The sequence below is a fragment of the Solanum stenotomum genome, chromosome 6 (genome assembly GCF_019186545.1).
Source record: "Solanum stenotomum isolate F172 chromosome 6, ASM1918654v1, whole genome shotgun sequence".
NCBI classification, from domain to species: domain Eukaryota; kingdom Viridiplantae; phylum Streptophyta; class Magnoliopsida; order Solanales; family Solanaceae; genus Solanum; species Solanum stenotomum.
In genome coordinates, this window is record NC_064287.1 from 25,000,009 (window position 1) to 25,014,008 (window position 14,000).

A 14,000-nucleotide genomic window follows, 5' to 3' on the forward strand; every position below is an offset into this window, starting at 1 on the left:
CTGATAGCCTTCATGGCTGATATCTTACCTTATATAAATTAAATATACATGGTATGCTCGAATAATTGTATGTCATGAATACATATATATAGATGCAAATACATGTCATACCTAACCAACTGCTAGCAATGGTGGTGCCTTCCGGTAGCGAACCGACATTATATTCACCAACTTGTGGTCATCTGTATCTCATATGTATAAATATAAGCAATAGGCCCCATACCTTCCGATTATAGCTCGGGAGTAGAATGCATAGCATACCATGTCATGGATTCGTAATGCATTTATGTTACCTTAATCATGTTCCCAATCTTGGAACGTTGGTACTCTTGTCCTCATAATATCGTAATCACTTTCATATCACATGTAAATATATCGTATAACCATCTGCTTGTAGATTAAACTAGAACACTTGAATCAACTTAAGAAAGGTAACTTAAACCTGAGGATGTTCATAAAGATCTTAAGGTGCTTCACTTAGTTTTTATATATGTTTCCTTAGTAATTTGTAAAAGAAAGTATTTCCAAAAAAACATGTCCTTTAGTAGTGAACATACGAGTTACATTTAAGAGTTTTGGAAATTGACATATTATTTTTTAGTTTTTCAAAAAAGAAGAAATTAGCGAGGAAGGAGGGTTGATTTCAAACTCTTAATGTTCCTCCCTAATATTTCTAAGTTTCCACACCTAAAGAATAATAATAATAATATATACACACAGACCTATAGTCAAGGGAATCGACAAAATGACACATAGACAACGAGTACCCTATATAACTGAACGAGTGAAATATCAACATAATGGAGTCACAAAAATACGTCAGCTACAATCCCAATGCCTTTCACAAAAGGTCTTTCTAACAATAGAATAGTAAAACAACCTTTGACGATTTAGGATTCTAAAATTCATGCTCAAAGGAAGTAACACATAGCCTTAACATACCTCAATTCTGGGTTTTGCGGTATTAATGCGGATTGTACCCCTTCCTTAAAATATTTAATCTACATGAAATCATGTCACACAACCATTATAGATAGAATATTAACACACCAGAGTCAAAGTAGCAATTTAGAGATTAGTAGTAGAGTGATTAGCTTGCCGGACCTTTTTTAAATGTATGTTTCATTACATTTTCTTCTCCAAATTACAACCCCAAATTAATGACATAACATACAGTTTTGCAGCAGCTATTAACAAGTGGAGGCCTACACAATAGTCAACAACAACCAAATAGAGTATGCCTGCACAACAATAAAAACTCGACGTATCGCCACACCCCTCTTTTCCAACCACAAAATAACCACAACCAAATTCTAACCATGAGTCTTCAAACCATTAAAGCAAGAAAAAATATATGTAATACAGTCTATAATTGTTCCATATAACCATAATAACTCGAACTCATCGCTTCCAATCACCATCCTGTGAGTTCGTCCAATAATTACATTTGGAATCATGTCTTTCTCTTCCTAAGCAATAAGAGGTTTAAAGGGAAGAACCTTAACTTAAACTTGATGGATCTTATAGTATTTTAGCATGTATTGTCAATAACAAATAGTCTCCTTAAACACAAGACGTTGAACCAATAAGAAACAATTTGAAAATTGCAATGCAATAATAGAACCAACATTACACTAATCTATCTTACAATTAAATACCCATCTATACTTCTTCTTCTTCTCTTCCAGAGTCATATCTACAAGAACCACACGCATACAAAGCATTTCAAAAAATTCTAGCAACAACAACATCAGAAAATACTTCAAAATAGCTCAACATCACGTAACTATCCAAATATAATTTTTCCAGCGGTCTATTCGTGTTCTTGCTTATATAGCGTCGCTATAACTTTGAATTACTCAATAAAATGAAGGGTGATAATTATTACCTCCAAACAACAACAATACCACCTAAAAATGAGACTCCTTCACCATGAAGAATCTTTCAAATCCCAACCAACGAGGAGGAAAGAAGTAATACAATCTCTATGAATGTTCTGAGGGTGAAACCACATTGAAATCTTGTAGATCTTTGCTTGGCTGATAGGGTAACCCTTATAGAGGATTTAGGATAGTTTCTTCTTATTTGGTCGAAAAAATTGAGATTAAACGAAGGGAAATAAAATATTATAAAGCTAAACCGACATAAGGGCTAGGGTCCCACCTTCACGTGCCAGCTTGTGCAGTCTCACTAAAATCTGAATATCTCTCAATTCTGAAGTTATATGGACAAATGGTGTAGTGCGTTGGAAAGTAGACTCGTAGACCTTCAATTTTGTATATTGGTGTTCTTCTAAAACTTTATAGATTGGGAGAAAAGCTCCGAGACATTTAACACAAATTTCAGAAAGTTTATCAAAGAACTTACTCTAACTTTTGCCGACTTTTTATTTCCCAACTTGCTTGACTTCAAAACTTAACTTACAATCATTGGGAGACTATATCACCTTATAAAACATCCTTCTTAGCATATAAGACACTCTTTGTCTTACCCCAAAGGTACTGGATAACTTGAACCTTCTGAACGGGCGGGGTGTTAGAAGAGACATTCTTTAACTCGAACTTACTTAAGGGCATCCTTGACCCATAACGTTAGTCTAACTCTTTGATTTTTAACTCCCCTTTGCAACCTTATTCTCCTAAAATGATACACCAAGTCATATAAGCCTTATACACTCATGCAATGATACACATATTGTGTGAAAGAACCACGGGGTCTCACACATGTGTACATGTAATTTCATCCTAAAAACATGTAATTCTACCAATTCAATCATAAACAATCATAATCCACTCAATTGGATCAAAACCCATAACATTAGAAGAAACCCTAACTAGAATTGGGAAATTCTTCTTCTAAATTGGGGAAATCATGGGGGCTCCATGGAAGAAAGGATTCCATGGATGAAAAACTATCATACCTTAATCACAAAGCCCACAAATGATTGAGGATTGAAGACTTGAGCTTGATCCTAGCTTGAACTCTTTCTTCTTCTTCAAGTTCTAGAGAGAGAAATATTTGAGAGGAAGATCTTTGGGTTTTCTTTTAGGCTCTTGAGAGAATGATTTAAGTTGGGGGAAATTTGAGAATAAAATGCTTATATACTTGTCTAGGTGAAGAGTAAAATGACGTAGTATAGTCTTAAGAAAATTGTGAAAAGACACAAAAGATCCCAACTTAATCTTAAGGCTGCTGCATGCTGAGGCTCACGCAAGGGTACTTGGCGATTTGCCAAGTGAGCCCTTGGCTCCCCAAATTTTCCAGTAACTCATCCAAGGAGGCATGCCACTTAGGCGATGGGGAAGGCCCTTTGGCGATGCGCCAACTGGAACGGCGAGCCCGACCTGGCTCTCCCAATTTTTCTAGTAGCTTGGGCCATGGGGACAATCCACTAGGCGATGGTGACTCCACTTGGCTAATCGCCAAGTCACTCGGTGATGGCACGTCACCTCGCCAAGTTGGGTAAGCTAGGAAATGTTTTCCTTAACAAATCCGAGGTGTTACAAATTGGTTCTTGAATTTGACTTGGACCACCATCTCGTTTGGACACGTGGCATCACCTTGTTGGTCTTGGTTGCCTAGTCATTGTGAAACGTGATATGAGTTTGGGCTTCAAGGTAAAAGGGACCTTGGACTTGATTTAATAAAATAGACTTATTTATTTGTAAAACCCAAATTTATCATTCAACCAAATGAACATGGATTTAATTCAAATTTCGTATGAATTTAATCCAATAAAATTTACGTGTCTACACTTACTCGTTAAAGAAGTTCTACCTTTTTCAAAAACATTAACTCTCTAAATAAATTGAAGGTATAATAGGTAAAAAATATTGTATTTTCTTGATTTGTCAAAAATGACAAGTAAAAATGGACCGAGGGAGTATGAAATTAGGATGAATATTTAGAGATCTTTGACTTTTGAGCTTTTTTTTTTTTAGGTTTGAGAATATACTATAAGTTAGTTTTTGAATATCTAAGTATTAAAAAAATTATTAAGCAAATTTTTGGTAAATTTGAAGAAATTTTTGGGACTTACGTTCAAAACGCTGAGACCTACACTAAAGCGTACGCCCAGAACATTGAGGCTTACCCTCCATGACAATTACCCTCAGCTAGTATGTTTTCATACATTATTGATGCATCTCCCCTCGAGACTCCCCCTAAAATGCTTTTGAAAAAATTGATCCAAATAAATATACATACGACTTTTTTTAGAACCCGGTGTTAAGAACTTCTCTTCTAGTCACTAAGATATTTCTTTTGTCCTTTTAGTAAAGCATGTTTATTTGGATCAAATTGACCTAATGTTGGTTTTTGGAAGAATTAATTTCTCAAGAATGTCAGGTCAGCTGAAAGGAAAAAACCAAAAGAGAAGAATAAGAGGCAGTGGGGGCAGTCCTAATTAATACTTGCACTATCTTTCTACCAAGAAAACCCCACCTTCCCTTCATCACTTCACAACCACTCTTTTGTTGAACCCAAAAACATGCTCTTTACAGTCAACTCTTCTGTCCCTTGATTTGTACCCTTTTGTCTCACTAATCCTACCTTTCTTTCCTATGTTTTAGTAGTAGTATTCTACTAACATTCTTCCCCCTCTTTTTTCTTTCTTTTTCTCATGTCAAAAGAAATGTTTTCTCTTGTAGATTCTTGATTTGTTTGGAGCAGTAACAACTACTGCAAAATTGAACCAGAAGGGTAGCAGGGTTTTTATCTTCTTGTTTGGAGAAAAAAAAGTGGGTTTTATCTACTGGGTGTTGTGGGAAAAAGGGGAGAGATTTCTTGGTTTCTTTTCTTTTCTTTCCCATCTTTAAAACATTGTTGCCTTTTTGTGAAAGAACCGTTTTCCTTGTAAATCTGGAGAATGTCAGGGCTTATGAAGAACAACCACTGAAAATTTGTACCAGAAAGGTTGTCAAGATTTGGTATTTGTTTATTTGGAGGGGAGAAAGAAGTGAGTTAATTGGTGAAAAATTAGTTCAATTGTTTGAGTTGAGAGGAAGTGTGAAAAAAGAGCTTCTGGGGGTTTGAATAATGGTGAGGAAACATGGATGGCAGCTACCTGCACATACCTTTCAGGTCTGGACTGTGCTTTTCCTATCTCTCGGCTGATTTCTGTTGACAATTGCTTTCCCATTTTATCAATCTTGTCCTTCTGATTGCTCTACTAGGATATGGAAGTTACTGATTGATAGTAGTGGCTTACACTTATGGTTCATTCTTGAAACTAGTTGAGTAGTTAAGTTTTAAAGACTTGTCCAGCAACTATGTTGTGCACAGCTATTATTAGATGGTATATGATTCTAAGGTGGTTTCTGTTTTTGTACATTAATGAAATTGTGTTTATCAAGAAGGGAGGAAAAACAAGGGTAGGTTAAGGCAACTAAGTTGTCAATGGTTAAAAACTTGCATAGATATCATTTAAGATAAATGCAAATCGTAGATGAGTTTGTATGGATCAAAAAATTATTGCTGTTCAAATTGATAACAACTAGGGATTTGTATTATGAAACTTGGTTCCCTTTTCAAAAGATTGCAAAGTTTCCCTATAAAGAAGAGAGGGAAGGATAGCTTGTCAAATTTGGTGATCCCTTAGTAGTACAAATGATTTTCATTTTTTTTTTGGATAGGTTAATCCCCATTCCCCGGCAGTTAGGAATTAAAATACATGAGTTAGGAATACCTAAATGAAGGAATATCAATTAAAAAATACTGAAATGAAGGGAAATGGTCGATATTTGTTATGGATAACCTCTAAGTACTTAGTGTTCTGGAAGTAGAAAGACAAATGCATCATCTTTCTAGTCATTGACTAAACTTGTGACAATAATGGAATATTCTTTAGCCATATAATCCTGACATTGCTTGGTAATTTATTTTACTGAGCTCAGTTTTTATTTCTTTTGCAACCATTCTACATGTTCAATGATTTGCTATCAGAATGTATTGGATATGGCCGTTCTATAGGTGGGTGGATGGGTGGTGGGGGCCAGTGGCGGAGCTAGGATTTTTAATAAGGGGGTTCGAAATCTGAAGAAGTAACCACGAACTAATCGAAGGGGGTTCGACATCTACTGTATATACATAAAAAATAATGTTAACCATGTATAAATAGTAATATTTTCCGCCGAAGGGGGTTCGGATGAACCCCTAACTCTATGCTAGCTCCGCCCCTGGTGGGGTCATTACCCTTTCTAAGTCTATTTTAGATAACTCGGTCTTTTTGTGTTAAATGTTTCGGTTGTGTGCCTATTCAATATGTGGACTAAATCTTGGACTCTTTGTGTAGGTTGTTGCTATAACTGTATTTTGCTTGTTAGCGGTTGCATTTTATGCTTTCTTCTCACCTTTCCTCGGAGGACGCTTTTGGGAGTATGCTTCTATGGCAGTTTATTCTCCAGTGGTATGTGAATTGGAGTAATTTATCTGTATGTGCTGTGGAGAAACTTCTATGATTCTATTACATGTCTCTCCATCTTGATTGATTAGTTTAGCATGCTATCTTTGTCCTAATCTATGTGACGAACTCTCTGTTTTTGGACATCCCCAAAATATTTGGCTACAACACCAACAACATACCCAAGGTAAAAATATTTAACTATGGGACAAATTCAAATGACTCATCATATGATGCTTTTAAAATCATATAATCTTTTAAAAAGAAAATGAAGGAACTCTGATAAAAAAAGTAAATCTATTACTACCATATTATAAATCAAATTAGCTTCTTAATCTCCATATCCCGTCAAATAGCCATAAAAAGATGAAACTGAGGAACTATTATTTTGTATATTTTTCTAATGAAGGTTACTTGAAGTTGAAGTGCCTCTTTATGTCATATTGCAGGCATTGCTTGTTTTTGTTCTTTATGTTCGGAGTACTGCAATCAATCCTGCAGATCCAGGCATAATGTCTAAATTTGATTCTGGAAGAATGAATGATACCAATTTAAAGCATGGATTGTCTGCGAGAAATCGGTCTGGAAAATTTGATGAACTTAGTAATGATGGACGTTCTTCTCTGTCGTCAGCTTCAAGAACTTCCATTGCTGCTGCTAAATCCATCAAGAAAGGTCAACAAGAAGCAGGGAGACTAGATAACGAAGTGGTTTCTTTGACCAGAAATTCCTCTTGTTGTAAAATTGGAGGAGTGTTTTGCTTTTTATTTGTACACAAGGATTGCCGCAAAAAGGATGGAGCTGCTGAGGAGGAAGGGACAGGTGAAGATGCTCTGTTTTGCACATTGTGCAATGCTGAGGTAGCTAATCTATTATTATTTTTTTGACAATTTTTATCATGTGCTTTTCACCATTTGTGATGGCATAGTTTGAAGCTTGTATTATACCGAAGTTGTGAAAGTTATGCTTGGTAAGTGCTCTTAGTGTCTTGAGGTGTTTCATAAGCCAAAAGAGCAGACATTTCCTTCAGCCCATAAAGTCTTGGATGTGCAATTTAGCAATTCACATGAATAACAACATAAGATTGAAATCAACCTTAATATTGTGGACCAAATATGTTGACACAATGCTATAGAGATATCTTAATATCAATGTAATCCATTGGAAAACAATAGTTATGTGTGCAACTTAATATATTATTGACAATGACATTCAGTGACGCCTGGGAAATGCCTAAGACAACTAAGGAACTACTGCAAAGCTGGCAGATGAAGTACTGGGAAAGGAAAAACTGAAAAATTGGAATGCACTGCCCTCAGTCATATGGGGGTAAATCTGGAAGGAAAGGAACACAAGAATTTTTGAAAGCAAAAAGGAATCAGTCACTAGTTTCTTTACTGTTTTTTTCCCTTTTCTTGGTGTAACATGGCAATTCAAATGACACAGGGACCATGATAGATTTTTTTTGAGGTCATTACATTGTTGTAATGTGACTGTCTCTCTGTGAAAACTTAATAGTATGCCTTCACCAATCAAAAGAAAGACATTTAATGAGGATTTCAAGTCAGAATTTGCACTGGGAGCTGCCTTTCTTTCGAGAATCAAACTGTGAAAATAGAGAAAAGAATAGGGAATTTGTCTCTTATTATTGACAATATGCAAGAGGGGCTCCTCTGGTAGGAATCTTATTCTACTTGATTGTAAACTATTAATTCTCTATGCATAGTAAGGTAAGTGATTATTTTGCACAATAAGTTCATTATATTACTTAGCCTACGTGTTTTGAAGTACATTTTAGTATATAATTTCGTCCATTCTCTTGACTTTCAATTCTTCATAGACTATTTGACAACATGATCTGCTGAACAAATTATTCAATAATGTACAAATTGAGAGATTTGGTAGTTTATAGAAATGGATGAGGTATGTATGTCCATGTGAATGCCAGACAAAATCAACAGCAGATAGTCATTTTATGCTCCTGTTTCTTTCCTAGTTTTGTTGCTTAGACATGTGACTTAGTGCAAATTCCTCATCATGGGATATGTATAATCATTACGACCACCTTATATTTGTGCTTATGCACATTAGGTATGGTCATCTATATACTGACTGCTTGGTGTGGTGCAGGTGCGCAAATTCAGTAAACATTGTCGAAGCTGTGATAAATGTGTTGATGGATTTGATCATCATTGTCGGGTATACATCTGTCATCTATGGTACTTCTTGTTCTGATTTCTGTTATGGAGCTAACCACATTTATCAAACTGGCAGTGGCTCAACAACTGTGTTGGGAGGAAGAACTATATTACCTTTATATCACTGATGGCTACCAGCTTGGTCTGGGTATGTTCGAGGGAAATGTTTGTTTAGCAATGAAATGATTGTGTTTTTATCAGTGAATCATTCACACACTCTTTTGCAGCTTCTTACTGAAGCTGGAGTTGGAATTGCTGTTTTGGTACGATGCTTTATGAACAAAAAGAACATGGAGGCTGAAATAGTTGATAGACTAGGGAATGGTTTCTCACTGGCCCCATTTGCAACTGTTGTGGTAATTTTTACTTGAGCTACAACTTGCACTGAGTTTACTATTCTTACTGGTTGATGAAATAGAATGCTGTTCATAATGGTGACACATATTGACTGTATGCAGGCTGTATGTACTGCCGTTTCTTTGCTAGCCTGTGTTCCCTTAGGAGAGCTTTTCTTTTTCCACATGATACTGATAAGAAAGGTAGATTGTTATGGTTTTCTCTTTCTATTATGAGTTGGAACTTGAAGTTTCTGAGACAATTGTCAAGTTTGAGATTTTGCTTTAAAAATTCTAGAGTTTTTACCATAACTGGTGCATATATTAAAGAGGAAACTGAGTTTGGGAGATCTCAGTTGGGTGATTCATAACTAGAAGCTACCTGAAAAATTATTCTGATTCTTTCTCAAAATCACCTTCCTATCAGGGCATTACAACGTATGAGTACGTAGTTGCTATGAGAGCCATGAGTGAGGCACCTGGGGGAGAATCTGTAGATGAAGAACAGCCTAACATTGTATACTCTCCATCAGGATCAGCTACAACTGGCTTCAGTGGTGGCAGTTCTTTGGGACTTCAATACAAAGGAGCATGGTGCACCCCTCCTAGGGTGTTTGTTGATTATCAGGTATTTGTTGCAACTAGAGAAGTTAAGTTATTATATTTTAGCTTTTGAAACTCCAAAGTTTCAAGAATTTCAATAGTGAGCATCTACTTGATAAGGATAAGAATGCATCTAGTTGAAATTTGTTTCCAGTTACTGCAGTAATATTTTTTTTAGCATAATAAGTTCATTAGGATAAGAATGCATCTACTTTTTTGAATTTTAAATTTCTATTGGATAGATTAGTTTGTTGAGACATGTTAGTTCTTTTGAATTCTTGTTATGCAGATTTTCTGCATATTATGATTTTAAGTTGGCTATTAAAGCCCTCGTACAGTCCTTCTCTTAATAAAGATATTGTGAGACAATTTCAATGTTTGTTAATTTTTTGTTACTCTGCCATCTTTTTAAAAACCAATGGTGGTATCAGAACTTTCATTGATCTTAATGGTCTTGTATGTTCATTGAAGTACTTTCAATCACTTTAAAGTTAAATACTTTTTAATTAAAGAAAGGTGACATTTTTTTGTGACCGGTTACAAAGGAAAGTGTGCCACATAAATTATTGCCAGATTATTGGCAGAGAGGCTAAAGAAAGTAATAGAAAAATCGGTCAACAAACATTAGATGACATTCATTAAGGGTAGACAAATAATGGATGCAACACTCATAGCCAGTGATTGCGATGACTCAAGATTGAAAAGTCAGGTCCCAGGCATAATGTGTAAGTTGGATATTCAGAAAGCTTATGATCATGTTAATTGGGATTTCTTACTGAATATTTTGAGGCACCCAAGGGGGTGGCCTAGTGGTCAATGAAGTGGTTGAGAACCCTGAGGTCTCAGGTTCAAAACTTAGTGGATACCAAAAAACACTAGGTGGTTCTTCCTATCTGTCCTAGCCTTGGTGGACAAAGTCACCATCTGTCCTGGTTGAGGTGCGCGAAAGCTGGCTCGGACTCCACGGTTTTCCAGGAAAATGGGTTTTGGAGATAAATGGGTGAAGTAGATAGAATACAACATTAAAACAGTTAGGTTCTCTATGTTTGTGAATGGAGAACCTATTGGTTTTTTTGCATTAGACTGATGGAAGGCTCAATACTTGTCCTTAAGTGGTAGACAGATCCTAATCTATTCTGTCCTAGATGCATTACCCACTTATATGATGTCCCTATTCCCAATTCCATCAAAAGTCGTGAAGAAACTTGATAAGCTTAGAAGAGATTTTCTTTGGCATGGAAACAAAAAAGGGAAGGGTTACTGTCTTGCTAACAGGAAAATAGTAATGCTGAATAAAGGAAGAGGGGTATTGGAGGTTAGAAATCTCAGATTGCTGAATGAGAACTTACTTATGAAATGGCAATGGAGATACACTAAAGAGGAAAGAGATCTATGGAGAAAAGTAATTGTGACAAAGTTTGGTGAACTTAATCCATGGTGTTCCAACATTATATCGGATCCTTTTGGAGAACAATCAGAAACTTATGGCCATTGGTGGAAGCCAATCTTAGCTTTAAGATACACAAATAAGACAAAATTCTGGCATGATGGATGGATTGATCAATCACCACAGGAACAATTACCAGATCCTTTTCAGATCTGTGGAAACACAGAGGCTAGAGTAAGTGAGTGCTGTTCAGTACAGACTTCGGACATTTCCTTCCGAAGAATTGATAATGATTGGGATCTTTACAGAATGGCCTCATTACTTGGAAAGCTAGGAGGAAGCAACATTGTCACAACTGAGGCAGATTGGGTGCTGTGGATACACACCAAAGATGGGAACTTCTATGTAGGCAGTGCATACAAGAGAGGCTTACAACTGGTAGGGGGGAGGGTATCCCACCAAGGTAAAATATTTTACTTGGCTAGTGATTAAGAGGGCACATCTAACTCAAGAAGTTCTGCAGAAGAAAGGGAGACAGCTAGTTCCAGGTGCTTTCTGTGTAATATTACATGGGAGACAAACGAGAATCTCTTCCTACATTGCAGCTTCACTACTCAGTTGTGGAATCTCTTCCTCAACATAACAGATTACAGCTGGACCGTGCCAGAGCACACATCGGTTCTATTGAGTTGCTGGATTAGGAGGGGAGGTAGTAAGAGTTAAAAGAAATGATGGAGATTAGTTGCATCATGCATATGGTGGTCAATATGGTTGGAAAGAAATGGTAGATGTTTTGAAGATAGGTCCAATTCCATATTAAAAAGTGAAATGGAATTGCATTGTGTTCTTACTTTTTTTTTGATGAAGTATTGTGTTCTTACTTTTTGGTGTAAACAATTGTGTATAGTAGATACAGATCAGATATTAGACTTAATAGGAGACTTGTAATTGATAATATTCCTTTTTGGAGGTGGCCAGCATGCTCTTAATGCTGAAGAATACAACCTTACTAGTTTCAGAAAAAAAAAAATCCTATCATTGTCCACATTAAAGCATTTTCAAAAAAGCTTACAGACAAGATAAAGTTATTGAGGGTGTTTTCTAAACACAAAGCCAAAAGAAGAAAAGGAAAGAAGAAAAGAAGGATCAAGTGTAAAAAAAATGTGCAAGTTTAAAAATTGATAAAAATATTCAGCACCAAGTCACCAATCGCTAAAGCAATAATTTAGAAGTTGCAATTTTTATGAATTGTAGTAACTAAAGCAAGTGAAGACTGTTGAAATTTGCTTCTAGTTACTGCAGTAATACTATTTTTTAGCATAATAAGTTGCTTAGGATTAGAATGAATCTACTTTTTAAAATGAGATAACTGTCAAAAACACACCTAAACTATCTTTTTTCTTTTTTGAGTTTGATACCCAAACTATTTGGAGTGTGAATTTCATACCTAAACTATCACTTAGACCATCTCCAATCCATATCTATTTTACTCTCCATTCTCTATATTTGGAGAGTAAAATAGAGAATAGGCACTCCAACCCACCTCCAAATTACTCTCTATTCTTCAAATTTAGAGAGTTGAATAGTAGTTCTCCAAATTTGGAGAATTACTATTCACACTCTATTTCACTTTTTTAATATTTTATTATTATTTTCATTACTTTCTAATTAACATATTATTTTACATATAATTTTATTAATTAAATATCTAATATTCATAATTCTTTTTAAATGTAATTAATATAATATTTTAAAAAATATATTATTTAATATATACTACTTTAATTTCAAATTAATAGCATTTTTAATTTTTTTCTAATTTTCATCAATAATAAAATAAAATTAATTTTCATCAATAATAAAATAAAATTAATTTTCATTATAAAGAATACACAAAATTAAAATGGTAAGATGAAAATTTTAATTTAAATACAAGATAACAATACAACACATAACATAATAATTTAAATACAAAATAAAATACAATACGTAATATAATAATTAATTCGCGATGAAACAAGAATCATGTCGAAAAGATGTTGAACGTGCATTCGGAGTTTTGCAATTATTGCAGGACCATCACGTTTTTGGAGAAAGGAAGTGCTACATGATATTGGAGGTGGGCATAAATACTGGAAAATCGAAAAACCCAACCGAACCAATTCGGTTCTTCGGTTTTTCGGTTCGGTGTCGGTGTTATTTTTTCGGAAGTTCGGTTCTTCGGTTCGGTGTTCAGTGTAAGGGTCTCAAAACTTCGGTGCACCGAAGAACCGAACTTTTATTTAAAAATAAATAATTTTTATATATATATATATGGGCATTCTCTTAACTAAAAATTAAAAATTCAACTAACAATTAAATCATTCATGAACAAATCAATGTAACAACAAATGTACAATTCAGTAGTTAACTTGAAATATTAATTTCCAAGAGAAACTCAAAACATATTTCTACCAATGTACATTATGTAACGGAACCGTCTTCGTACATGTTTTTCTCGAGAAATAGTTGGAGGCACAATGTTCTTGATAAAGACAAATATAGTCTTTTAGTTAGCACAATAAGTGTTCCATGGTGATATGCATCATTCCTTAACATAGTTTTAAAAGAAATAAAAAATTTATATTATGAAATAAGAAAATAAGAATGAAATAGAAATAATAATATAATATTGAGGAGAGAGAAAAATATTCTTTTTTAGAGAGTAAAATAGAGAATTGGGTTGGAGTTGGTTGTCTGAAAAAATAGAGAACTTTATAATTGGAGAGTAAAATAGAGTGTAGGGTTGGAGATGCCCTTATTAGTTTGAGAAACACACCTCTCTCTTTTATTACACTCTCTTCATGGGTGTGCGTACTACTCTCTTTTATTTTAAAAAAATTTATTACATCACACTCTACATGGACAAAACATTCTATCTTGACAAAAAATAAATAAATTATTAGTATTAGTTAAAATTAAAGATTAAACAACTATTATCCAAAAAAAAAGGAATATTCTTTTTTATAAAATAAAATGTAAAATATTTTTCCTACCCCACTCTACCACTTCTTCTCACCGTACCCCCCCCCCCCCCC

The 14,000-nt window shown here is 34.8% G+C and overlaps 1 protein-coding gene across 1 annotated transcript in view; it reads left to right on the forward strand.

Annotated features, from left to right (window-relative positions):
* Positions 1 to 14,000, forward strand: part of LOC125867126 (probable protein S-acyltransferase 19) — a 1,047,372-nt gene that overhangs the window by 1,025,225 nt on the left and 8,147 nt on the right. Inside the window, exons 2-9 of the mRNA XM_049547553.1 lie at positions 4,982 to 5,082; positions 6,293 to 6,406; positions 6,850 to 7,260; positions 8,531 to 8,599; positions 8,675 to 8,746; positions 8,826 to 8,954; positions 9,057 to 9,137; positions 9,361 to 9,561. Coding sequence (XP_049403510.1) covers positions 5,038 to 5,082; positions 6,293 to 6,406; positions 6,850 to 7,260; positions 8,531 to 8,599; positions 8,675 to 8,746; positions 8,826 to 8,954; positions 9,057 to 9,137; positions 9,361 to 9,561 — 1,122 coding nt within the window. The 5' untranslated portion in view covers positions 4,982 to 5,037. The remainder of the gene's footprint in view (positions 1 to 4,981; positions 5,083 to 6,292; positions 6,407 to 6,849; positions 7,261 to 8,530; positions 8,600 to 8,674; positions 8,747 to 8,825; positions 8,955 to 9,056; positions 9,138 to 9,360; positions 9,562 to 14,000) is intronic.